General features: G+C 41.9%; 1 protein-coding gene across 8 annotated transcripts in view; it reads left to right on the top strand.

Moving 5' to 3' along the window:
* The window catches only part of synrg (synergin, gamma), a 43,258-nt gene extending 19,720 nt beyond the window's left edge, over positions 1-23,538 (top strand). For 4 of the 8 annotated variants that reach the window (XM_084949982.1, XM_084949981.1, XM_084949978.1 and 1 more), the window contains 11 exons: positions 605-729; positions 1,102-1,164; positions 2,616-3,575; positions 8,999-9,553; positions 11,757-11,920; positions 12,064-12,117; positions 12,520-12,616; positions 13,861-14,009; positions 14,702-14,812; positions 19,646-19,678; positions 22,517-23,538. In XM_084949982.1, coding sequence (XP_084806108.1) covers positions 605-729; positions 1,102-1,164; positions 2,616-3,575; positions 8,999-9,553; positions 11,757-11,920; positions 12,064-12,117; positions 12,520-12,616; positions 13,861-14,009; positions 14,702-14,812; positions 19,646-19,678; positions 22,517-22,648 — 2,443 coding nt within the window. In that variant the 3' untranslated portion in view covers positions 22,649-23,538. Of the gene's footprint in view, positions 1-604; positions 730-1,101; positions 1,165-2,615; positions 3,576-8,998; positions 9,554-11,756; positions 11,921-12,063; positions 12,118-12,519; positions 12,617-13,860; positions 14,010-14,701; positions 14,813-14,944; positions 14,984-19,645; positions 19,679-22,516 lie in introns of all 8 variants that reach the window. The other 4 variants (XM_084949985.1, XM_084949980.1, XM_084949979.1 and 1 more) reach the window with 2 other exon arrangements.
* The last annotated feature ends 2,252 nt before the right edge of the window (positions 23,539-25,790 follow it).

The raw sequence follows: 25,790 nt of genomic DNA, 5'->3' as shown, positions 1-25,790 counted from the left end.
GGCTGGAAGGTGTTCACTTTTCACGCTAAACAAAACTAGCTCGCTACTGAATGGCCTGAATATTAAGAGACAGTAAAAGAAGTATTATCAAAATCTTTTTTTAGACCTAAATCAATATAGGATTTTTAAGACCAGTACCGATATTTGGCAGTTTTTAAAAACTGGTATATCACTATATTTTTTAATATAACAGAGCTATTTAAAAGTAATGTTGCTCTAGTGTTACAACAGGCCACGGATTACTTATTTACACTCTGCTTGGATCAGCTGCTTGTTCTTTGTGGCATTCCAAACATGTGCTGCTAACACGCAGTCCAGTACATTTCGTCTGAATTAGTAAAACAAGATATAAATACTTTTGTTGGTGAGCTGGATGTGAGACAGTGGGCGTATATTTTTATTCCTAAGCAGAGCTACCTTCTGCCTGGCCAGTGGCCTTAATGGACACCAAGAGCTTGTAACAAAAGAAAAAAAAAAAAAGCTGTTTCTCTCCAAATTGTGAACCCAGGGCAAACGTTCAGCTCAGGCAGCTTATAGGGATTAAACTTTACCTTTGAACTTCGCCCATCGTGATGTCTGACGATTCGCTTTTGTGTCCCTGCAGCACGCCTGCCTTGCTGACTCCAGTGTCTGGTTCCTCCTCCGCCTCCGTCACATCTTCTGATAAGTACGCCGTGTTCAAGCAGCTGTCTGTGGATCAGCCTGCAGAGCCTACACCCCCTGCCTCAGGTACGTTGGATACCTCATGTAATAGTGTTAGTCCTCTTGGGGGTACATACTGGGACCAAAACATAAAGTCAGTCAGAGAAGGAAACAATATTATCATCACAGCAGCATGGGGAACGGCACGTTCCGTTCCTTCCTGTGTAGATAACTGGCAAGGATTCATTAAAAGCAGAAAGTGATAACATGACATTTCCAGGTATTTCATCATGCCGAGCCCTTTTATTACATCTAAAATACGAAATTGATCCCTGAAGGTTAAAGCAGCTTACATAAGGACACAAACTAAGTTTTGGCCCTTGAATGATACAGGGAGAGTAAATTTCTTTCATATTGCTCTTTATAGTTACCAATTCTTCTTTATTTGCTCTGATCCAGATATTGGAGACAAATACAGTGTATTCAGACAACTCGAACAACCTGCGGAGAAGAAATCAGTCGGTAAGAGACCCACACATCTCGATCTCTCTGTGGAAAAAAAAACAACACACGCTCACCTAATGTACATATTAGCACATCCTTCCTTTTTGACCTCTTTAGGCAGTGACGTAGAGAACTAAGAGATGAACTTTATGAACATCACATCATCCCCAGGAAACAAATAGTTTCTTTTTATGTTCTCTAATTAAACTGTGTATTATAACTTGGACAAAGCTGTCAGGTCACCACACTACCACAGAGCCATGTTTACCCTGTCTTGTATTGCAAGCCTGCAGCGTTGATACCCACTGTGTTTCCCATCCCTATTTCATTAGAACAGTTTCCGATGGGGACACCTCTTACAACTCCAGTAAGTCATGCTTTGCAGTGACCTTTCTTTGGCATTGTCAGGCTCCATCTCCTTAATGAGCCCATTAGTTATCGCTCTTCCACCGTACACCAGCGGTGTGAACAGATTCTCTATTTCAGCATGCATACGTTACTCCACAGGATTAACAACTGCTGAAAACTTGAGAATTCATTCTGGCTTTTTTCTGTGTGGTTTTTGTAAAAAAGAGGCAAAAGTTTTCCCACCGCTATAAATACCCATCACAGTTATCTGCAGAAAATGATAATAGTTTGTTCTAGCTTTTTTACTTTTAGCTAACAACTTCATCAGGATTCTGTAGATGTAATATTGTTTCCTGATAACAAGTCATATCTGTCTTTTTCCAAGCTGTTTTGTCATAAATAGCATTTTCTGTCAGGTCCAGACTCTCTCATCAGAAAACTTCAGACATTTGCATAAAAGTCTGTGATAAACACAGCCACTAAACTCCGGTGTAAACTATCATTGCCTAAAGATATTTGATGCTATAAAATATAAACCTAAAATACAGAAATTACACTGGAAGCCATTTGTTCTCGTCTACTTCACTGGAAGATATTGGATATTGTAGACAAAAATGACGTGTTGGATGGTAATTTTTGCAGAATGACTATAATCAACAGTTCCTTGCATGGTAGTGTCGATGTACATGCACCGTTTCTCATTAGTTTGGGGTCATTTGAAAGAAAAGCACATTTGTTTTTAGTAAAGTAAAGTTGATTGAGGATTCATTTTGTAGAAATTCCATTAAAAGTTATATGATGTAGGAAGTATTACTTTTTTCGTCATTAACAGACACCAGTTTAATTATATATTTAATGAAAAGAAGTGTGCATTTCTTTAAAAAAAACCCAGCCCTAAACTTTTGAGTGATAGTGTATGGAGAGCTTTTTGTGCAGTGATGTATGATCTTCTTTGCACACTGCAGCCCAAAGTTCACCAGTGGAGCAAAGGAGTAACCATTCCTCTCTCTTTTAGGATTGTAAAATAACTGAATGGTAGCTGTTGCAGCTGAGAACTTTTGGCCCCTTTATATCTCTCTGTTGTTTTTTACTAATCTTAAATTCTTCTCTTTGGTTTACAGGAGAAGGATTTGCAGATTTCAAGTCTGTCGGCACAGTCGATGATGGCTTCACAGACTTTAAAACAGCCGACAGCGTCTCTCCACTAGACCCTCCAGATCAAGCCAAGCTCTTTCAACCTTCCTTCCCCTCTGCTTTTCCAAACTCTCAGTCACTACAGCAGCTTCCCCAGCAACAGCCAGCAGTGTCTCTTTCTCAGCCCAAAAATCCTCTCAACATGGCTGACCTGGACCTTTTCTCTTCTATAGCACCCTCTGTTCCTGCCCCCACTGAGACAAAACCCAGCACATTCCCCTCTGTGTCTGTGCCCCCCTCTCTCGTCCTCCTGCCAGGTGGAGCAAAACCTCCGGGAGGAGGGGCAGATGAGTTTGGGGATTTTGCCCTCTTTGGCTCCTCTTCTGACTCCACTCAAGCTTCAGCCGCAGGAGGAGCTGCCTCAGCACCTCAGGATGACTTTGCAGACTTCATGGCATTCGGCAGCTCTGGTGGAGAGCCTAAAGGCGAGAGCAGCGCGGGTGTTCAAGGGGAAACCTCCACACAGCAGCGGTCTCAGCAGAGCTCTGACAAATACGACATATTCAAACAACTTTCTCTGGAAGGAGGCCTCGCATACGATGACACGAAGGAGAGCGGCGCCGGCTCCTTCTCGTCACTCAAGAGCGACAACGACGACTTTGCCGAATTTCAGTCCTCGAAGTTCTGCACAGCACTCGGTGCTTCTGAAAAGACTCTGGGTGATAAGGTGGCCGCGTTCAAACAGGCCAAAGAAGACTCTGCATCTGTAAAGTCCCTCGACCTCCCGTCCATTGGCGGGAGCAGCGTGGGAAAGGACGACTCTGAGGACGCGCTGTCAGTGCAGCTGGACATGAAGCTGTCGGACATGGGAGGAGACCTGAAGCACGTGATGTCAGACAGCTCTCTGGATTTGCCGGGTCTCTCTTCCCACCAGCCCCCTGCTACAGGTGAGGAACTTGTGCGTTTGCTCTGGTGAGGCTCCGTGCAGTGACACACAATATCGCTTTCAAGGCCAGCCAGCCTCTCCTTCTCAGTGACCCCTCCCCCAGACAAGGGGTCAAAGGGCAAATAATGAGGTCCTTGTTGAATTGAACATGCTCAATTGCTGAACACAAACATGAGTAACATATCAAATTAGATGCATCACAGCTTTCATTCTTCATTTCATCGTTCATCTCATCATACTCTTTATTTATTACTTATTTATTTAAGTATTTATTTATTTAAATCTTTAGTTTCTTCCTCATTAGTTTTTTTATCTCCACATTCCTCTTCCCGTATATTGTTATTGTAATGACAGGAAGGTCCTGGCCCATATCTCTATTTATTTACAAATGATGAGTGCCTGGTTTTGATGTGCTGGCAGTCATAGTTCACAGACAAGGTCCCCCAGCTGCTGCCTGCGCGACTCGGATAAGCCTCCTGTTTGATGTGTCCACACCGCGGCAGGCGGATGTCGCACTTCCTTTCAGTGTACCTAGTGTGTGTGTGTGTGTGTGTGCGTGTGTGTGTGTGTTGTTTTGGGCAATGCTAAGAGACGGAGCAGTTGAATACAGATGAGTACAGGAGGGCGTTTATCCTCTTGTTTATTCAAATCACAGGTTTTCGAACAATAGGCTGCAGCTTACCAAAGGCGTTATCCGTAAGCCATCATTTACCTTTTTAACTGATGTGTGCAAAAAGCACAGCAGATGACTTAATTTTGATTCGCTTGAAATAAAATGTTACCATTAATACGACGTTTTGCATGCAAAAACTGGAGACTATTTTCATATAGAGCAACAGTGATTTGTCACTATTAAAAATATTATAGGGTGATGTGAGGGCTTGAATGTGAGTGCATGCATTTGTCTCTTTATGCCTGTCAGTTATTGTATTACCCTGCAGTATTTTCACATTAACCATGGAGTATGTTTTGGATCAAATGGACGTCTAATTGTAAGATGTCTAAATAATAGCGTGTCTGCTTTTTCCTCCCCTACCTCACATCCATGAAAGTGGAGTTAAAGTTTACCTAAAGCTCGTCCTTTTATAAAAAGGGAAATCAATCTAGTGTCTGTTAATAATCGGGTAGTGTCCGTGTCCTTTTTTTCCCCTCTCTTCACTGCTCATCATTTATTCATCAGGCATCTCGTCTTCCACATCATGCATCGTGTTTCATGCAAAACATTTCAAACCATTCTTGCAGTGTAACATGAGATGGGTTGCATGTGTTCTCAGGTGAAGGCTCTGTAATTCAAACGTTTGCCAGCTTTAAGGGAGCTTTCATTTTTATTTGAAAGCTCAGACAAAGCTTGAGAAGTTTGTACAAGTTGACCAAATCTCCACCTGACAACAGTCGTGCAATCATTTTCCAATATTTCGTCACTTATCAGTTAATTATCATCACATGTGTCAACTTATTTCATCCAAGAAACTGATACTTTATCCTTGACTAGAAAAAGATGTAAACATCCCCATTGCCTTATTTCAGTTTCTGTGCAGTGGTCAGATTTTGGTTAAACCCAAACAGGCCCCTCCGCACGGAGAGCAAACAATCCAGTCCATGGAGCTGCAGCGAAACCGCTGATCGGGTAAAGACCTGCCCGCTTTAACATCGGTACATTCCTGAGAAGCTTTTACGCTACCGTGACGGCGGTTTCATTTCACCCTTATTTATCAGCTGTTCTCGGAGAGCTCTGGGACTAACCTGTCGTTAACGTGTAGCAGTCCGAGCAGTTTGAGCACCTCACCACGCTTTGCACTGTGTTTTTGGAAATGTATGTAAGCTTAAAGAGACAGTATTTCTTTTCTGAGGTTCCTTTTGAGTCGCAAGAGGAATCAAATTTTCTTTCTCGTAATTTTTTTTTTTTTTCAAAAAACCCGTTATCTGTGATATCGCAGCATGAATTTTTATCACGTGTGGCTCTACGGTCTGGCTCTTTGAGAGCATAATGAAGTTAGTATTACCCTTCCTGCCTTGCTTTTTGCTGCAGTGTGCCTGCCTTTTCAATTTGTGAAATTGACAAGAACGTAATACAAAATAACCATTTTATGCATAACAGTATTGCAAGTTGTTTTTATCAAGGGAGAAATGTGTACATGCAGATTTAATAGTGTATTTTTATTACAGGAATATGACCTCTTATTTTGAGACTATAGGAAGACTTGTCGATCTTGTTGTGATTTGCCAACTATGTAAATTAAATGTAGCCGACAGTATTTAGTAGAATCAGAGTATTTTTAGTTCAACGTGGATTCAAACATCAACGTTTTTAGTAAATAATGATGTGTTATTAATCAAGGGGAATTAGTGCTCATCATCCTGCTTTGACAAACAATCACTGTAGCAAGAGGGGGAAAAAAGGATACTGTCTCTTTAAATCTGTTCCTGCATCTGTGATTGGATGTAATGGAAGCCCTTACTGGGATATGCCAGGTGTAAGGATGGCCCTCTTTGTTTTCTGTAACCCTTTGAGGGCTTGAATGATATCGCTTCACATGTTTACATGCAGATTAATGCAGATATCCTGATCTCTTACCCTTATTTATTAAAGACTAAATATGTACAGATGGCAGCCTCCTTGCTGCTCCTAAAGTTTAGCTTCCTCCCTTTCAGTTTGTCCCCTCAGGTCCTCAAAGGGTTAACGCTTCCTGCCTTGTTCTTTGAATAATCTTTCAACCTGGCCTTTTCAAGTGTTCTGTATTCAAATCTTTTTTTTTTTCTCCAAAAAAACAAAACAAAAAAAAATACACCTGTTGATTTACATCCTTATAGTAAAAGAAAGTTTGTCATCTTCCCAGAATTACTGATTCTAGTCTGTGAATGTGCCTTCTCATTCTGCTTCTATATCCTCGGATTATCTTTGTTTTACTTTCTCGCTGTTTGTTTTCTTCCTTTTCTCCTGACTCTGCATGCACTTGTATTCCAGATGACTGAAATTTAATTTTCAAAGTGTTAGTTTGACTAAACCTCTTGTAATGGTAGACCTCTTTCACAGTTCTTTGTGACCTCTCTCTCTCTCTCCCTACTCATGTTGTCGTAATAAATATTACTGTTGGTATTGCTGAAACGCGTACCGTCTTATTTCTCCTTTCCTTTCCTGTGAGGCGTAATGTGGTTGTAATGACATGAGGCTCACACCACTCGATCCTTGTCAATTTCACAAATTGCTTTTTGTGTCTGAGGGTTCTGTCATGCAAAATAGGAAGGCTTCAACAAGGTGGATTTATGTGTTTGGGAGTGTCTGAAGGAGACCTGAATGCTAAAGCGTTGACAAATGTGTGCAAGCTGCGCAGCTGTCAGTCAGTATCAGTCATAAAAAAAGTGATCAAAACACTTGTGAGAAACAGGGCAGACGCAGTGACAGGAAAGATCTTTTATTGATGTTGTTAGAGCGTCTGCCTCGAGACAAAAGCCTTCAGGTTGCATTTAATATAAAGAGATCAACTCTGATTATTGTTAGCCAAGCTGTTTGTCACCAGTGAAAGCAGCGAGTGTTGTCACATGGCCACGAGAAAAAAAAAGTTGCGTAAACATGACTCACCTCAGGCATAAAAACACCAAGGAATAATTTATTAAAGGGAAGATGTATTACGCTTGGTATTAATGTATTAACGCAGCGGTCCCCAACCTTTTTTGCGCCACGGACCGGTTTATGCCCGACAATGTTTTCATGGACCGGCCTTTAAGGTGTCGCGGATAAATACAACAAAATAAAACTAGTACCGGTACCGAAAAAAAGAAAATTTATTCATAACACACGTGAAAAGACCAAGGAAAACCGAGTAAACGATAAAAACGATAACAAAATAACGCTGAAAACCGATAAAAACCCTGAAAACTATACATTTCACACCTGAGCCTCAACTCTCGTGGCCCGGTACCAAACAACTCACGGACCGGTACCGGTCCGAGGCCCGGGGGTTGGGGACCGCTGTATTAACGCCTTGCATCATAGAGGGTTGATACAAGGCCTTGTTGTCAGTTTCACAAATCTGCATTATAAAAACAGTTTGTGGGCCCTTTGGATTACCAGGATTTCTGCATTGATTAGTATTGTTTACATATAAAACAACATCTGATCGACATCAGTGTCACGGCTTCAGACAAACACAGTCTGGTTAAACGCACTCCCACAGACATGCACACAGAGCGCAGGCTGGAAAAAGTCATCCGATTAAAAGAGGAGAAATTTCAAATCAGTTCTAGAAAACTGTTTTAAGTTCATTGTTATTTTTGGGATTAGGGGGACACATCTCCTCACTTCACTGTAATCCTACAGTCACACTGAGGAAGACACTAATTGGAGACCAGAATGATCATATAATAATCGTGTTATCTCCTTGCCTTTGAAGTGGTTGCTTCAAAGACAGGGATCAGGTCTACCGCCAGTCACAGTCAGTCGACATCTTCAAAACAACTTTGGCGGATCAAGATCGCGATAAGATCTGCCATCAGTTTGCCATGACATCTGTTTGTCATTGTTCTATTGTTCTTCTTCTACATAAACAGAGTTTCACATTAACTTTGGAGTCGAACCAGAACCTCACAGATTCGAAGCACAAATGTGATTTAAGTGTAAAATGTCAAGCAGTCAGTAACCTTGCTTTTATAATCAGAATGCAACCAGTTAAGTGCAAAAACACATGAGTCGTGCTCATTGGTGCACACCTACTCTGATTGCTCTGCGCTTATAAATTAGGTTTAGGAGCAGTGATCTGCAAATTTTCATCAGTCTGTCTGAGAGGGGTTGCAGTCAGATTGCCTGCCTCTCACTGGGTGACCAGTTGGTTGAGCCCTGAGTGATAGTGTTGGTTTTACCTGCACAGATTGAGAGATATTTCCAGGATTGTGGCTTTCATCCCAGGACACTGGTTGTAAATGGATTTTCATTTCATTTAAGGTGCTCACAAGATTAAAACATGACAAAAAATGCCCTTCCCCAAAATGGTACTCTACATGCTCCTGTAAAAATAAAATGGGAATAGGGGAGTGTTTTCTAAGGGATCATTTCTTTTGATTTAAAGTAGTAGTGCAGATTAAGCCATTGTTCCTAAAGAAATATCTGTCTGTACTTTTTTTAAAATCTTGTGAGCACCATGAAAACAAATATTAAAAAGATTTAGTTTAAAAAAAAAAAAAGGTTCCCGTATGCTACAGAGAACTAAATGGAGGTGAGAAAATATGTTCTGTTAATATTCTCAAGGGCTCTTTTCTCAAGACCAAACTACATTTAGAAGAAGCGACATCACTTAAAGCATAGATAAATGAAAGTAATAACCCGACAGAAATCTCAGACCCCTGTTGAGGCCTATTAGTCTTCCTCCTATCATGACAGCATCTGTGCTATTCCGAGGAACCACCGGTATGTCTGTGTTGTCATTGCAGAAGGAGACGACACGAAATTTGACCCCTTTGGGACGTCGGCCCTCAGCACCTTGGCCAGCTATGACTGGTCAGACCGGGACGAGAGTCTGCCCGGTGAGGTCAGAAAGCCACCGGGCTTGGAAGGAGCTGGCCTTCCATCTTTAGTCCCCACACAGAGGAAGGAACTGACCTTTGGCAGCACTGAAAACATCACAAGCAACTCCATAGCAAACATCATCACCTCCTTCCCTGCAGAGGACAGTTCATCATCAGCAGATGACAAGTTTGAAGCCTTTGCTGACTTTGGCTCCGGCGACCAGGGCGGTGTCAATAACGAGGATGACTTTGGAGACTTTGCAAGTACTGTTTCGGAGAAGTCAGACTCGCCTGCTGCCACTGCCGAGGCGGGCTCAGAGGGAAACCAGAGCGAGGCCTCCGATGACTTTGGTGCCTTCCAGGCAGACAAGCCAAAGTTTGGCAGGTCTGACTTCCTCAAAGCCAGCGCTCAGGCCAAGGTCAAGTCCAGCGAGGAGATGATCAAGAACGAGTTGGCAACTTTTGATTTGTCCGTTCAAGGTGAGTTTTCTTGTTGTATTTACTTCAAATAGGCGGCACATTGTTTTTCAGTTAAAAATAATTGTCTAAATCCAAATAGAATTTTGCTTAAATGATAAAAAACCAGAAAATATTCATTTTTGACAACTTGGAATAATTGAATATAATGAATGAGTTATTGAAAATTGTTGTCAACTAATTCATTTATTAATTATTTGAAGAGCAGTTTTGGCAGAAAAGTATTAATTTCTGCATTGTTGAATTTGTTGACTCAAGCTTCCTCCCACAGTCTAAAGACATGCATGTTAGGTTAATAAAAGCTGCTTTTATTATGCTCCCTTATTTGCAAGGGGTTGCTGCAGAGGATTGATCCTCATGTTTGATTTTACACCGGATGCCTATCCTGACGTAACCCTCTCAGGGTTTTGTTACTGCTTCCAGTGTTGAACTTGGGATCTTTCACGTGTTGAATGTGTTAGTGTGACAGCCAAGAGGTATGTCAGGTTAAGTGGTGATTCTAAATTCGTTTTTTTTTTTGTTTTTTTTTGCCTGTCCCATTTGGTTCTTTAGCCGTCAGAATTGTTGTCTGAAGACCAACAAGGATACCCAATGGATTTACTTTGCCAAATGGATCATCACGGCCTTGCCGTATTGGTCCTTTTGATCAACCTTTGTTGTTATTATTTTATCTGTTGTTACAGACGGGACAGACATGACTGAGGGATAGGAAAGGGAGAAAGAAAGATGAAGGAAAAGAAAAACAGAAGGGAAGAGGGACAGTGAGAAAGGGCACTTAAAAAGAGAAAGAAGAGAAAAAAAATCTCCTGGATCACCTGTTGAGAGAAAAAGAAGAGAAAACAAGCAAAAAAAAAAACAGAGCAACATACTAAACGCAACACCATCACGTTAATCTAGCTAAGTGTAAACACCAGTAAAGACTAAATATTGAATGTTGTTGTGTAGCAAGCAGGACCGACAGCACACAATGTGCTTGGAAATAGCAGCCAATAGAGGTGTAGTTTATGTCTATGATCAGTGAACACCCGTGTGCACACCTGTGTGGATAAGCACGCTTGTATTCAAAAGGTTTCCCCATGTAATGTCTGCTAGAGGATGTAGAGAGCCATAGCCCTGTCCCCCAGGGCATGAAGCAGGTATGGAGGAGATCCAGGCTCCAGACATCCAGAGGCCCCAGAGTGCGAGAGCCCAAGGAGGACCACCGGAGGGGCATCCGTGCCACCCTCATGGGAAGAGCTGAGGAGAGCCTCAGATGAGGGGTCACCCAGTAGCCACGGAGCAGAAGCCAGAGGGGGCTGCAGTGGTGTGCCCACCGGCTCTGCCGGCAGCCAGCTGTGCCAGAGTGAACCGAGCCGCAGGCCCAGAGGATTCTAAATTAGTAGTTGACATAAGGAAGCGTTGTTAGAATAAATGACTATATGAATGTATGCATAATGTGGACACGACTCTTCTGGCCAGCTGTAAGTCCTTGGCCCTGCACTCTGCTCAAGCACCCCGCCCCCACAGACAAGGCCCATCAGATGTGTAATAAAGCTGTCAGACATTAGATGGTAGTGTTGAGATGACAGCTCCACTCTCTAATGGCAGCGACTGGTGAGATGGATTAGCAGATGCCCACAAATCCATAAGCAGAAATTAACCGTATCCACTTAGAGGCTGTTCATTTTCGAACCGCTGTTTGCTGCTGTTATTTTTCACAAAATAAATTATTACAGTTTCCTGCACTGTGATCAAAGCCTCATGTAGATTCATTTCCCTGTGCTGACGTTAATGTGTGTGAAGAAGCAGGGCTCGCTAACTCCCCTTCTTCCTGTGGCTCAGTGACCTGATCACAGTGGGGCTTCTGGTGTAGGCTGAGTAGTTGTGTGGCACGCACACATGCGCTCACAGCTAACCACACTGGAATAGTCTGGGCTTCACTTGTGTTTGTGCTCGTGCTTGTTGTGGTACCTTGCCAGGGTTTTTGTCCTTCTATGAATTATTCATACCTGCATATTTGTGCCTCTGTTTTGTACCTAATTATTGTTTGTCACAATTAAGTATTTACTCATGCTGTCCCTGTCTGGGAGGAATTAACTACAAACAGAATGGAAGTAGAATGGTTGGAGACAAACAGGTGCACAGCCCAAAATGAGTTGCATCACAACATGTCGCTGAATTGATATTTCTCTCATTTCTCTTCTTCTCTGCTCCGTCTTTGCTGCAGGTTCCCACAAGCGCAGTCACAGTTTGGGTGAGAAGGAGATCAGGCGTTCACCCCCGTCTCCGGCACCAGAGCAGCCCTTCAGAGACCGATCCAACACCCTGAACGAGAAGCCCGCACTGCCCGTCATCAGAGACAAGTACAAGGACCTGACTGGAGAGGTTGAGGTGAGGAGGGAACCCGAATATCAGTAGATTTCAGCGCAATACCGAGGACTGTTAAAGCTTCAAAATACATAAATGCCCCTTTTTGTTCTCTTCTGTTTTCCCTTTGTGTTCATTTGAGATAATTTTGTGCTGTGCTGTTGCAGGAGAGCGAGCGCTACGCCTATGAGTGGCAGAGGTGCCTGGAAAGCGCTCTGGAGGTTTGTGTTTGTTTGTGTCCTGTATCTGACCTCATACCTGGGAGAGACTTAATTGTGAGAGCGACAGCAAATGTTCTAGAGTAATTAAGATAACCAAAATACACTGAAATGTTATTTTCAGCCAGGATTTTACCTGTCACGTATGTCTTGGGATATTTTATTTTCTTGAAACTTGCAAATATAACTTCAGGACTTTTGTGTTTTTAAAGCTCATCAAAAATTGAGGATGTTGCATGACAAAATGTCTGCTGGAATATTTATTTCTCGTTTTAATGTGTTTGACATTTCAATCCTGGGTAAAGGCCATAATTGTAACACTTTACTGTTGGATGCTCATTATGAGTTTTATAAGCAAGACCAGTGTGTATGTAATAACGCCAGCCTCTGTCCTTCCACGTTAAGGTCATCACCAAAGCCAACAACACCCTGAACGGGATCAGCAGCTCTTCTGTCTGCACCGAGGTCATCCAGTCTGCTCAGGGCATGGAGTACCTGCTTGGTGAGGAGCTGCACTAATGCACACACAGACACAGCTACTACTACCACCACTATAAACACACCGGGGGCCTCATTTATCAAACCATATAGGGAAAGTGCTCTAAATCTGTGTGCAACAACCAGCACTTTGCACAGTAAAATGTCCATTCATCATCCACACACCACAGAGCAACCTTATATATTGTAAACCACTTTCCTTTCAAATGCCTTTAAATAGGTCTCATTGCCACCAACACTAGAGTTGGAGGTCCCGATCAATGAAGTAGCACTAAATAGAACTGTTTATTTAGCATGTTTTCTGGAAGAGTGTGGACACTGACAAAAAAAGAAAAAATGAATGCTGCAGCTGTTCAGGTCAAAGAGAAGTAAAGAAAGTACATGTAAAAAATAGTGTTGATGACCACAGAATAAAAAAAAAAAAATACTGCCACAGGAGTAAGACGGTCCACCTCATCAGTATCGCCTGTGGATGGAAAAATTGCTTCAATAATTGGTGAGGTGTCTGTGGCAGAAATCATCCCTGAAGGTGATGCTTGACACGGTCGGTGAACCTCCACAAAGCACAGAGGGGGCAGGGCCATCATGAGTAACCACTTTATTTTGTAGTGTGGTGATTGTTTTGGAGTTTTATGGCCATGAGTATCACACATAGAACTGAAAACACAAGCAATTTTATACCCTCCCCTGCAGCTGAGGACACTAGAAAAAATCAGAACCAAGATGACTTGTGAGTTCATTCGGATTGCCTCTATAGAACAAGGGCGACGTAATGGCAAGACAATGCAAATAACATTTGCTGATTACTCCTCACTCTTTGTACGGAAAGGTCCCTGCAGTCCCTAAAAACAAGCATTTCATGCTAAAATGTATCTATGAGTCGAGCTCAGCCCTTGAATGTTTGATGATATTGATAAATAACACTATGACCTGGAAACATTTGCACATAGAGAGTTAATACTTCCACATACAGTTAAAAAGAAATGAGGCCTTGCGAGCCTCAGAGGCAACAAGAGCCTGTTAAAGAAGCCGGTGTGTGGCCTAACACCCTGTGAAGGACAGAAAGGACAAGATTAAGATGAGCTCTGGTGTGATGGCTTATCTCTGCCCCGTCTGACAAGGTCCTGCTGCTTTACTGTTTCTCTGCTTTTAATGAGCCGAGTGGCTAACACGTCACGGCTAAGTGCTCAACACCGACTAAGAAAGTGTGTTTCTGTGACATGTGTGCGTTTGTTTTCTCCCTCTCAGGCGTGGTGGAAGTGTATCGCGTCTCTCGGCGTGTGGAGCTGGGCATCAAGGCCACGGCGGTGTGCTCTGAGAAGCTGCAGCAGCAGCTGAAGGACATCAGCCGTGTGTGGAACAACCTCATCGGCTTCATGTCGCTGGCTAAGCTCGCTGTAAGTTGCTATGACGTTTGTACGCACTCACCAAAAGGCAGGACAGATAGATATACAAACAGAATCCTACACTTGGTTGCTTTCTTTTTCTAGTGGAAGTACGCACTGATAACAGAGCATTAACATTCAGTTAACAATGCAAGTCCTGCCAATAAAATGATTAAGTGTTAGTGAATCCAGTATTGTCGGTCCATTAGAATAAAATCAATGATTCATTGATTTGAAAGCAATGCAGATGGAGTCTTTTGGTAGGCCGCTGTTTGGATCAGCGAGGATGACGAAGACTGTAAAGATTTATTTACCCAGCTGTCTCCAAGTATCTGTAAAACAGGACGCAAGAGGAGGACTGTTCTCATCCGCAGAGCCAGCAGACGAGGAATACTGTTTGTAGAAGATAAAAATGATTTAGCATCTTGAGAAAGGAGGCAGAAACAAAATGCAACAAATGTTTAATTAAAGCAGGGATGTAGATTTCTTTCCTTATAAAGGAGAAAGATGTAAACTCGAGAATTGTTTGTTTTTAGTCTGAGTAGCCAATGTCGTGCAAAGTCTTTATTAAAAAAAAAAAGTTGATGCTCGGAGATGTTTACTGTAAGCCGACTTGTTCTCTCTGCTGTTATTATAAGAATAGAAATGACTACATTTTGCCCTGCGGCAGGAAGTAAAACGTCTGTGTGTTTTTGTGTGTCTAGCCTGATGAAAGCTCCCTGGATTTCTCCTCCTGTATTCTGCGGCCGGGTATCAAGAATGCAAAGGACTTGGCTTGTGGGGTTTGTCTGCTCAACGTCGACGCTCGCAGCAAGGTTTGTGTGCACGCACACTCACACAGAGTAACTGTTACTGGGTACTGTTTTTTGTTTTTTACACACATGATGCTGTGCTCATCCCCAGCAGATAACAACTGACATTTCTTTGACTTTGAAACATTTTTCCAGAACAAAGAAGAAAGCACTATTGGACGTCTGTTTAAACGAGTATGAGACAGTCAACTGTCATCCGAATCTCATTCCACTCTTTCCTGTTGGGGTCCTTGGGGGGCCTATCCTCCTCTTACTGACGAGCCCTGCGGGGGGCCAAAGTGACAGGATTCCCTCCTCTCCACTGCTCTTCTATCAGAGCTGTTTTCTGCCTAGACATGCACATTATCATAAAAACCCCACAAAGTACCATCCCAAATCTAAACCCCAACCCCTCACATTACTTTGCCTGTCAAGCTTTGTCTTCTTGCAGCACATATGATGCAAGTAATATTCATTTAACACGAGTTCATAGGGAAGATCAAATTCTTTTCACCTGTCACATTGCAGACTTTTATGCATGTAGTCCTCTAGTTAGTTAGCTAACTGTCACCATAAATCTGAGCAGAATCCAGCTGACATTTATGAATTTTATGTTTCCAAATCAGTTGTTTGATAGCTTTCTGTAGATCAAAAAACTTTTAAAGACAAACAAAAGATTAATGAGCATAACAAAATAGTTCTTGAATTATAATTTCCTCCTAGTTAGTCGTAGTGTGATTGGGATAAATGAAAGAGACGCAACAGCATGCTTCATATCTTTTATTATTGCAAATAGATTAAAATTATCCCCAGAGCTGCCAACCTTGGCCAAAACCAGACGGCTCAAACTCAGCTGTACGGCCCAGTTTGATCTCAATTCAATTTTATATAGACGTCTCAAGCTTTATATTGTAAGCTAAAGACCTACCATCAGACAGTCACACACTTGGTGATTGTGGGGAGGAAGAACTCCCATTTCATAGAAAGAGACCTCCAGCAGAACCACTGGGGTGGGGTTGAAAGGAGAAAATAAGAATAGAGACGGAACCAAATATAAACTACAAGAGAGAGTAGACACGGAGTTATTTATGTGTGTAGCAGCATATATACACATCAGTAATGCAAAGAGGAATAGAGAAGAAGTGCTGAGTGCATCATGCGAAGTCCCCCAGAGGCTTAAATAGAAGGATAAGCAGGGAACCACCACCTCTTTTTTTTTCTCTTCTCTTTTACTCCACCCCCCAGTAGATTGTTGCCTCTTGCTGAGCACATTTCTGCTAGAGGGTTCATCCCATTAAAGAGGAGCTTTTCCTTCCCACTGTCGCCAAGTGCTTGCTGACTGGGCATAGTCTATTTGTTGGGATTTTTCTCTCTATTACTGTAGGGTCTTAACCTTAAAATATAAAGTGCATTGAGGTGACAATTTTTGTGAATCAAACAGAATTTTACTGCAACTGAGGTTTATAGTCACCTGATAGGGTTAAGCCAGTGGTGTTAAACATAAGGAGTCTTTGCAGGGCCTCGCAAAGACTCTAATTCAACCTTCTGAAAGGCTTTGAAAGAAGTCAAGGAGGGCATACATTTTTTTCATAGGTTTTACAACTTTGTCTACCAATAAAGACCTCCCCCATAGCCATCCATACTACTAATTAGGCAATAGATAAACAGTTAAATGTAATTAAATTTGATCTGATGGTGATGCTATAAAAATGATCTGCACGTTTAGAGTCACCACATTGAAACTGAAATTAAGCGATTCCTTCAAAACGTCTATCAAGTATATGGAGGTGTTGGATATATAATTGCAGTATGAAGAGACTTGCTTCTATTTCTGATAGAGCTTTCCTTTAATGTTACTCCAGAAACAATACAAATAGTCCTGAAAGTGTTGCTGCAAAGTCAGTGTTTCGACAGTTTTTCCTTTGTAAACTCTCCAGACACTCTAAATGCCAGGTGTCACTCCTATTAGTGCCCCACAATGTGAACAAAGTCAGAGCTTGACAGGCTCTGATCAGACAGTCACTGCAGGGGAGACGGTGGGCAGACAGTCACTTTAGGTCGTCTCCCAGCTTTTATGGTGAAGTATGAAGTTAGAAGTGTCCACGGACACTGTGCGCTCTTGAAGTAAATGACAGAGAGGGAAGATGTCACTTTGGCACCTCGGGGAGGGTTTTTTCACTCTGTGATTGCTTCCTCAAGGTCACAAAGGTTGTTACTTTGTCTTGGAAGGGTTTCATTTTCTGCCACCTCCATCTCAATGTAGCTGCACACTTTGCCACTTTGAGCTAACAACCGTCGGTGTTTCTAATAACTGTTCAGAGAGCGGGGCAGGATGGCGGTACCTCTTTGCCTAGGGTGGTCGTGATTTTCATCGACGTGGGCCATTAAGGGTATTCTCGGACCCTGCGGTTTAGAGGGCAGGATGGTGGCGTTGATTGTTTCTTGCGATCCGTCTGCTGCTCTGCCAGAGCCAGATGGATAGTCCAGACGAGATAAGGCTGACTGAGAGGCATCTAGGCTGTGAGCAGATGTGGCTTACACATTAGTCATAAGCAGGGAGAACGGCGGATAATAGACCTGCACACACAAACGTACTCTCTCTCACCTCTCGCTCCTCTGTGCGCAGAGGCAGTCTGAAATTAATGCAGTTTTATTTTGTCTCTGTGCCACAAGCATGAGATTAATAACCCATCTTTTAATTACATTTTTGGCACAAACCACCCTGGTAAGACTGCCGAGCGGAGAATAGCATCCCCTGCGAGTATAATGAAGTGAAAGAACAGCTTTGGCTACGGCAGACAGCACCGATTGTTGCTTTGTCCCTCAGTGAAGAGGTGCCGATTTGTTTTTCGACCAAAGGTGGAGATGTTGATGTGGCATCAAAGAAATGCAAAAAATTCTCGACAGCCGATGTGCTCAGTCTCTCCTGTTCAATTCATGTTTTGAATTCTGATATTATTCTCGATTCAAACAGAGCCAAACAGTCGCTTTCAGCCAGACTCACCGTGTTCCTGTTTGGCTAATATTCTCTGGGTTGTCGCACCTTTTTTTTCTTTTTTTTGGTTTAAATCATTCTGCATGTTATCTTTGGGTTAAGGGGCTTGGATGGGGGACTGCAAACAGCTTCATCTCTCCTCAGTTTGTCACTCAGAAGCAGCAGCAGTTTCACCCTAAGTGATACTTTTTGGCTAATGATGCTCCAGCTCCTCCACTAAACGATAAATGCTAATTTAGGCATTTACAAGGAGAAGGACTGGAAAGGAGTTTAAGCTGAATAATTTAGCATTTTTGGCTATTTATTTTAATGCAGCTTTTTCAAGTGCCTCAAGCATTTGGATTATCAAGTTGAATGTGTGTAGTTTTGACAGCAGCACATGGGAGTTTGGACCACAGCTTTGTTCTTAGGCTGGCTATCTCTTTCACAGCATGTTTCCATCTGGTCGAGGTTAGCGGGGCTCCTGCACAGACAAAGAAAGTCAGGGAAATTACTTACCGTGCAATACCGACATTAAAGAATTTGGGAATTGAAAGAGCACTCTTTGAAAATGTTCAAAAGCACAAATTCGACAAATCTGAAGCTGAAAGAAACTGAGAAGTTGACATGTTTGTCTTGGTCATTCAGCAGTCGTCCCTGCAGCACAAAAAAAGTGGAACTAGTCTGGCTCCAAAAACGCCGTGGTTTCTTTTTACAAAGCCTCATCAGCCTGGTTCGGATATTCGTCAGCGACTTCCTGTGTGGAAGTGACATAAATTAGCGAAAATCATGTCCCCATCCCAACTTTATTTAAACGTGTTGGTGCTAGCAAATTTAGACTGAGCAGATATTTAAATAAGTATGTTATTTCTTGTTTTTGTTATATTGTTATGTTTAATTCAACATTGTAACATTAAAATTAGTTTCAAATTATCACTTTGTTTACATTTTACTTCACTTTTTTTAAAATAGGGTTGTGCTAAAAGTAACATTAACCTTTAGCATTAACCTTAAAAAGTAGCGCTCGATTCCAGGTCCGACAACTTGTAGCTTTTTTGTTTTTAAATCTCTCAGTAAAGAAAGCTGTCAGTGAGGGCAGGTTTCTGTTTGTGCTGGCTTGTAAATCTTTGAGTCATTGATGGGTTTTTTCACCATGTAACACATGCATCCACATGCTTTGTTGTTTTCGATCAATAACCCAAATCCCTAATATATTCGGTTTATTTTTGCAGAAGAAAACCACGAAACAGAGATGAAGCTGTAGCTTTAAGTCAGCTAATATAAAGCTGCTGCAATACAGTTTCAGGCGATTGGCTGATTGTTTCAGCTCTAACCAATCATGCTGTTGTACCAGCAACACGACAAAAGATGGCAAGATCAAAACACGAGGGCCTGGTAAAGGTCCTTTCTTGGTTTTCTCCCAACATCTCAGCTTCTTTTTGAGCAGGGGACGTTTGATTAAACCAAACCTTTGTTCTTTCAGTCTTCAACCTTTATTTTAATGTCAGTTGATAACTGTCATTTTAAACACAGACTCTGGTTCATGTGAGGTGCTGCCACTGCAATAGCAGCTTTTCTCCTTCTGTCTACAACCCAGATTTGTCTACAGGACTGGATTAACTGTGACAAACCGCGCTGATTTATTTCAGTGAGCATACTGGCCAAAATCTTCAGTCAATATTTTAGATCGATCGAGGCAAAATCTCTTGAATTCTGAGTTGGAAAAATGTGTAGGAGCCCCGAGGGTAAAAACTTTCATGTTTTCACCCAAAAACATGCTGTGAAAAGTGGTGAAACGGCTGCTCGCTGCTTATTCTGTGCACACTTTGCTCTGGGCGCTGCATGAATATGCTTCACCTCTCTGACTGCTCTTGTGCTTACAGGCATTGACTAAAGACAGGGAGAGGAGCTTAAGGGTAATTATGCCTTGTTTTTTTTTTTTTTAACTTCTAATAAAATAGTTTGCATTTAAGCTTGATTTTCATATCCGAACAGATAGAGGAGCCAGGACCTTTACATGCAGCTGAAAGGTCAGATGAATTAGCAGAGTCTCTGTTTTATCTGACAACTCCAGCTTGAAAACATAAAACCCACACTGTAGTGTCACAGCAGGCTTTTATTAACCTTTATTTAACCAGGCATTAGAAACAAATGATTTCCCAGGGCAGGCTGTGTACAAGGCTCTGTTTAGTTAAAACAGGTGGATATTAGCCTCCCTTCACTGACACACAGGTGAACTCTGGAGCAGGAAAGGCACTGCAGTGAAAGCAGGGGTGTCTTTTAGTTTGACCACCCTTTCATTTTGCATCCTCTCCCTCCCAACATTTCCCAGCTTTGGCACTCCTCTAAGTGCAGGTTTGTGGAAGCAAGTAGGCCAGGGCACAGAGGGGTCTCTGAAAGGAAATCGCTCCTCCAGTGAAATGTGAGCATGTGAAGGAAAAAGCGAAAAGTGGAAATGTGTCATTCGGCTCGTCTGAGAAAGCCCTTCATCGGGCGGAGCATCTGTGCCGCAGACTGCATTCAGGCAGGTGGAGATGTATTTGACTTAATGGTGTGTTGTGGTGGTGTATTTCTGCATGCGTCTCCCCTCTGCTTCTGTGTGGGAGGCTGTGATTCACTGCACATGACTCATTCCTCTCTCCGGCTTCAGCTCCATTATTTCACTGGGGATGCAAACTCCTAAACTGCACATCACACACATTAGCATCTCCTGATTGCGCCCACCGTGCCGCAGCTGGGCCCAGTGAAATCGCAAACTTGCATCAGTGCCCTCGTGTGTGCATGTGAGTGTGTGTGTGTGTGTGTGAGAGAGAGAGATTTCAGGGGTTTCGGGTCAGTTCGACACATTTCATTTTCTAAATAGCTCCAGTTCAGGCAATGTTTTTCAGAATCAAATCGCATTGTGACGCAGCAGGCTTTGCGGTGGGGCATTGTTATCCTTTTTGTCTCAACAAAATAAATGAGGTGATCCATATTTGTTGATACAAGTACAGACAGTGATGGAATTACAGCGTCCGCAGTCATAGCACGAACAGATTTTTTTTCTCCTTTCAGTTCATTTTATGTTAAATCTTTGGGGAATAATTTTGCTTTATTTTTGCCCCATTTAGCAGTCACTTGTGGTGTGTTTGGATCCTCTGATCAGGTTGTCAGCAGGTTTAAACATAAGATTGCTATCATGTTTTTATAGCTTCCTCTCATTTTTCAGGGAATTTTTCAGTTCTCCCCCCCAATTTAATATAAAAACTGCAGACGTGGCTTCATCTGATTAGACATGCAGCTTCAAACATATCTAATCTTCTCCTGTGTTTTGATTGAGCTAAATCAGCATGCATGAAGATATCTATGGCTGTTTTGATGGCTCTCATGCATACCTCCAGATTTAAAAAAAGAACGTCATCTGATGCCCAGCTGTAAACACGTTACTTCAACACATTATTTTCATCTTGGATGCATATTTTGTGTATAAAGAGAGGACTACACAGCACCTCTCATCTTAGGTCTCTCTAAATGTCAGCCGGTGCACATTTATTTGTTCCAGCACATTTACAGAAATCCCAGGGGCACTGTCATCCTTCTTGAGTTTTTATATATATAACAGTGTAAAAGTGTCACAGCATGCAGCATCCCTTGATTTCAACCACAGTCACATTTTTTAAATATGCAGAAAATCTTTAGATTTAGTTTGACTCCTTATAAACAGTCAGATTTAGTTATGGTCAGTGAGACGTTCACAGCATGTGGCTCTCACAGCATTTCTGTAGATAGAACATTTGTACCAGTTGGACTATTATTCATACACTATTTTTTTCTTCTTTTCCTGTGCTCTCATATAATTTTATGCAGGCCATTTTTAACGACTTGAGTTTTTCCCCAGTAGGCGTTGCCCATGTGTATTGAAATGTTTTTCTTGCCAGAGGCAGATTTTCATCCTGCGTAACTTGGCTGTAATTTACTGCAGGGTCACCTACATTGAAGCTTTGCTGTGCTGTGCTGTGCACCACTGTGCTGCTCTCAGAGGATAGCTGATTCATGCTCTGAATAAGCGTGCTGCACATACTTTTATAAATACCATCAATACAGCTGAGTGGTAATGGCATGTGTCATATTTCCCAGTTAATTAAGAGGCTTTTATGGTTGGACTGGTGCGAGCTCCCTGCAACCTTCCCAAAAAAGTAGATTTTAAAAGCTGCTTTCAGATGCTCGCTTACTCACAGGGCAGATTCCCCCCCCCCCCCCCACTTAAATATTTGAATTTCAGTCTCTACAAAAGTAGGCATAGAAATAACTGCATTGTGGGGTTTTCCATCTGAGGATCACGGCCTTCGGTAGATCTGACATGGACTCCATAGCGTGTCTTTTTTCCTCTCCCCCTCTTACCCACAACCACAGAAGACTGTCCCTCCCTCAGCTTGGTTCTCCCAGAGGTTTCTTCCTGTTAAAAGGCAGTTTTTGCTTCCCACTGTCACCAAGGTCTTGCTCATAGGGGGTCATCTGATTGTTGCGGTTTTTCTCTATTATTTTAGGGTCTTTACAATGTAAAGCACCTTGAAGCAACTGTTGCTGTGATTTGGAGCTATATAAATAAAACTGAATTGAATTCAAGTTAATTGGATGCTGCTGCAGGCTGCTTTGTGCTCGTCAAAGTAAACTAGCCTTTTTTCCCTTTCAGCAGCATTAAAACGAAGTCCGGGTAAAGCAGGTGCACACACAGGTTTATATTATTATAATATTTCACCCTTTCACTCTAACAGGCGTTCAACTCGGAGACAGACAACTTCAAGCTGATGTACGGGGGCCATCAGTACCACGCCAGCTGTGCCAACTTCTGGATTAACTGTGTGGAGCCCAAACCTCCGGGCCTCATCCTGCCTGACCTGCTCTGAGCTGCCATGGTAACACGGCAAGAGCTAATTACCACCAGATAGGTGGAGCGGCCACTCGCCTCACACCAAGAGCAAGAGGAGGACATCTACAGTCACTGGATTCCTGTAGATTTTTTTTTATTATCCTGAAATCTCACCCAGACTGTGTTCATTTGCAGCTCTTTTCCCTGAATAGTCATTGGTCGGTTCATATGGTTACTCTTTCGTTCAACCATACAGGTCAGCAGTTGAGGTCATATTTAAATCTGTTTTTAATGCTGCTTTTGACAAATTATTTCTGCTGACTATTCATGCAGAAATGCAACAATATTAATAAATATAACTAATCAGTGAATCCTATTTAAATTATTAGGTGTGCAATATCCTTATAACACTGGCAGAGGAGGTTTTTGCTTCTGTTTGTATATTTTTGTTTGCAGTGAATCGGACTTAATGAATCATAAGTCTACCATTGAATTACTTGAATTGTATTTCTGTCGCGGGTCTGTTGGATGAAACTCTGTGGCTGTTATGGTTTTAATGTCTTTTTGAAAATCTTTAACGTTCAAACCATCTCTGCTCTGCCAGAAGGCAGGCGCCTCTCTTTCTCTGCATTATGTTTCGCTGCGTTGAATGTCTTTTGCACTGTTTGTGAGGAAACTTTAACACCTCTTTGGGTATTTAAATTGTATTTTGTAGGTGTTGGGGATTTGAAGGGAATCTGTTGTGACTTTCTGTGTTGTTGTTGTTGTTGTTGTGTGCAGAGCTGAAATTCTGGAAGTATTTACTAATGCTGAATATGAACAGGAGCAGCATTTTCTGTATATTACAGTGTCATGCTGCAGCTTTGTATTAATCACCCAGCTGTAATGTGAATGTTATGTAAATAAATGACGTGCAAACTGGTTAAAGTGTCGCAGAGTTAATGTAATTATCAGGTTTACAGGTCATGCAGACCAAGTTCACCTGAAGGACATGCTTGTGTGCACTGTGGCGTTTCCATGCAGACACAAGAAACTGGACGGCATGTGTACATCCAGTCTGAGCCTTATGTTCAGCCTTTAAGGAAGCCACTTATTTAGTAAGGAGCCATACATACTCGTGAATGAAGAAAGTATAACTAACCTGGACTGAATACACATCAGTTCATCATAATTTTCCATAAAGTAACCAGCTTCTTCTGAGGAAAGCAAATACTTCTGAAAACTACATGTGTAGTTCTAAAGTAACTCATTACTTTGGTGAATATAATTAATGTTACTACTCCATTACATTTTTTTTAATCACCTTTGGTCTTTTGCCACATAATTGTTTGAAGTCAAAGTTCTGCATATAAAATCCCTTTTAGGATAAAAAGAAAACACAAGTATTTAATGCAAGCTCCTTGAAATTTGAAAAAGTCATGCACAAAAAAATTGAAAGACTCTGTATTTTAAGACCCTCTCGCCAGACAGGCATAAAAAAATAAGCCCTGATTTATATATTCTCTTACTATAGCTACTGCATTCCTGTGCTGTGCACTGTTTAGCCTGTTTTTTTAGCCAATTTCCAGGTGATTACTCGGCTTATAATTCAACGGATAGTGGATATAAACTTGATGGTACTGTTGGAAAATGAAACGTCTATGATGCTTTTTTAAGGCATCATGTCTGCATAAATGCGTAATTTTAGGCTGTTGCTACATGGATGGGTAGGCAGCGCAATGATGTCATGATCACCGATATAGATTGGAACCCCCGGGGACCTGAGAACAACATACACAGAGATTATTTGATTAATATAGTAAAGATACACCAAATCAAAACCTTGAAGGTTCTTATCACATCAATTATGAAGTCTTGGAGTTGCCTAGCAGCTTCCTACTAATAGGCTAAAATGACCCATATTTAATGTTTATGACCCTTCAACACCTTATCAATACATTGTAGGATTTTAATCTCACAAAAGAACTAATTTATATCCACAAAAACCTATAAAATAATTGCAATATTTATGAAATCATCACCATGCCCGGGACTACACGACCTTTATATGGTAGAGCAGAACCTGATAATTAATCACATTTTCTTTTGATTAAGTATATCAGTTGCCAACAGCACAAACAGGCCAAACAAGACTTCAACATGGGCATGTAAATAAAATGAAAATAAGAATAAATAAATAAAATAAGAATTTTTCTTGTCTAATGAAGCCAAAAACATTGTGCCTACTCCAGATTTAATAATTTATCACCAAACGCCGACAGCAGTGTTGGTAAAAACCAAAATAAAGGACCCTAAACAGAAAAGAATGCCAGAGAAAGCAAGGCTCCAAAAATGATCCAGGTTGTCCTGGCAGTGCGCCGAGCCTGTACACCCTCAAACTTATGCACTGCTGTACCCTCACCACTGCTAAACACACAGTCAACAATGTTTCATCACTTTTCTGGATTCATTCATCCAGTGTGTTCAAATCTGAACACAGCACGGCCTTAAAATGACTCATTTAATTCACGTGGCTTTCTGCTCTTATTCCGCTGCTTTTCCTGTGATGCTTCCTCTTCCGAATGCATGAATGTTTCTGCACATTTCCCTCTGTCATTTTACCCAATAATGTACTTTCTCTCAGGCCAGAGAGGCCTCATTTCCATCACTTTGCGACAAAATGGAATAAATTCTCTACCAACAAGCCTGCAGGGCCATCGCTGGCGGTTGAGCTCAGCCAATCAAATGAGATGTCTGGGGGAAGGTGGGGGTGAAACCAGTCTTATTATTATTCCCCCGCTCTTCAGGTGTGTTCTCCAACATCCATTTTTATCTCTCGCCATTCCCTAATTTATTTCCTGCAGAAAATGAATGCCTCTCCTCTCACCGTGAACACCAGGATTACTAAAATTACAAACACTGAAATCAATTACCGAGCGAGGCCGCGTAAATCAAAATGCAGCCTCGTCTCTCTCCTTGCTGCGCCCATCTTCACGCCTATTGTCTGCGATGGCGTGCTGAAACGATCAGTCTGGCAGAGACAAGAGATTGAACTGATACGGTGCTGTACTGAGTGCTGCTCTTTGGTGTTTCGTGGCCATAGCCCATCATATTATTGATTAAAAACAGCTGCTTCTGTAAGTTCATCTTCACCCTCGTGGAAAGAGCTGCTTCCCGCTTTACATTTTGACAACATTTCC

This window comes from Perissodus microlepis, chromosome 14 (genome assembly GCF_051167445.1).
Source record: "Perissodus microlepis isolate ML-2025 ecotype Zambia chromosome 14, ASM5116744v1, whole genome shotgun sequence".
Lineage (NCBI taxonomy): Eukaryota > Metazoa > Chordata > Actinopteri > Cichliformes > Cichlidae > Perissodus > Perissodus microlepis.
Note: the sequence above shows the minus strand (reverse complement) of the source record. Positions and strands in the feature narration are given on the sequence as shown.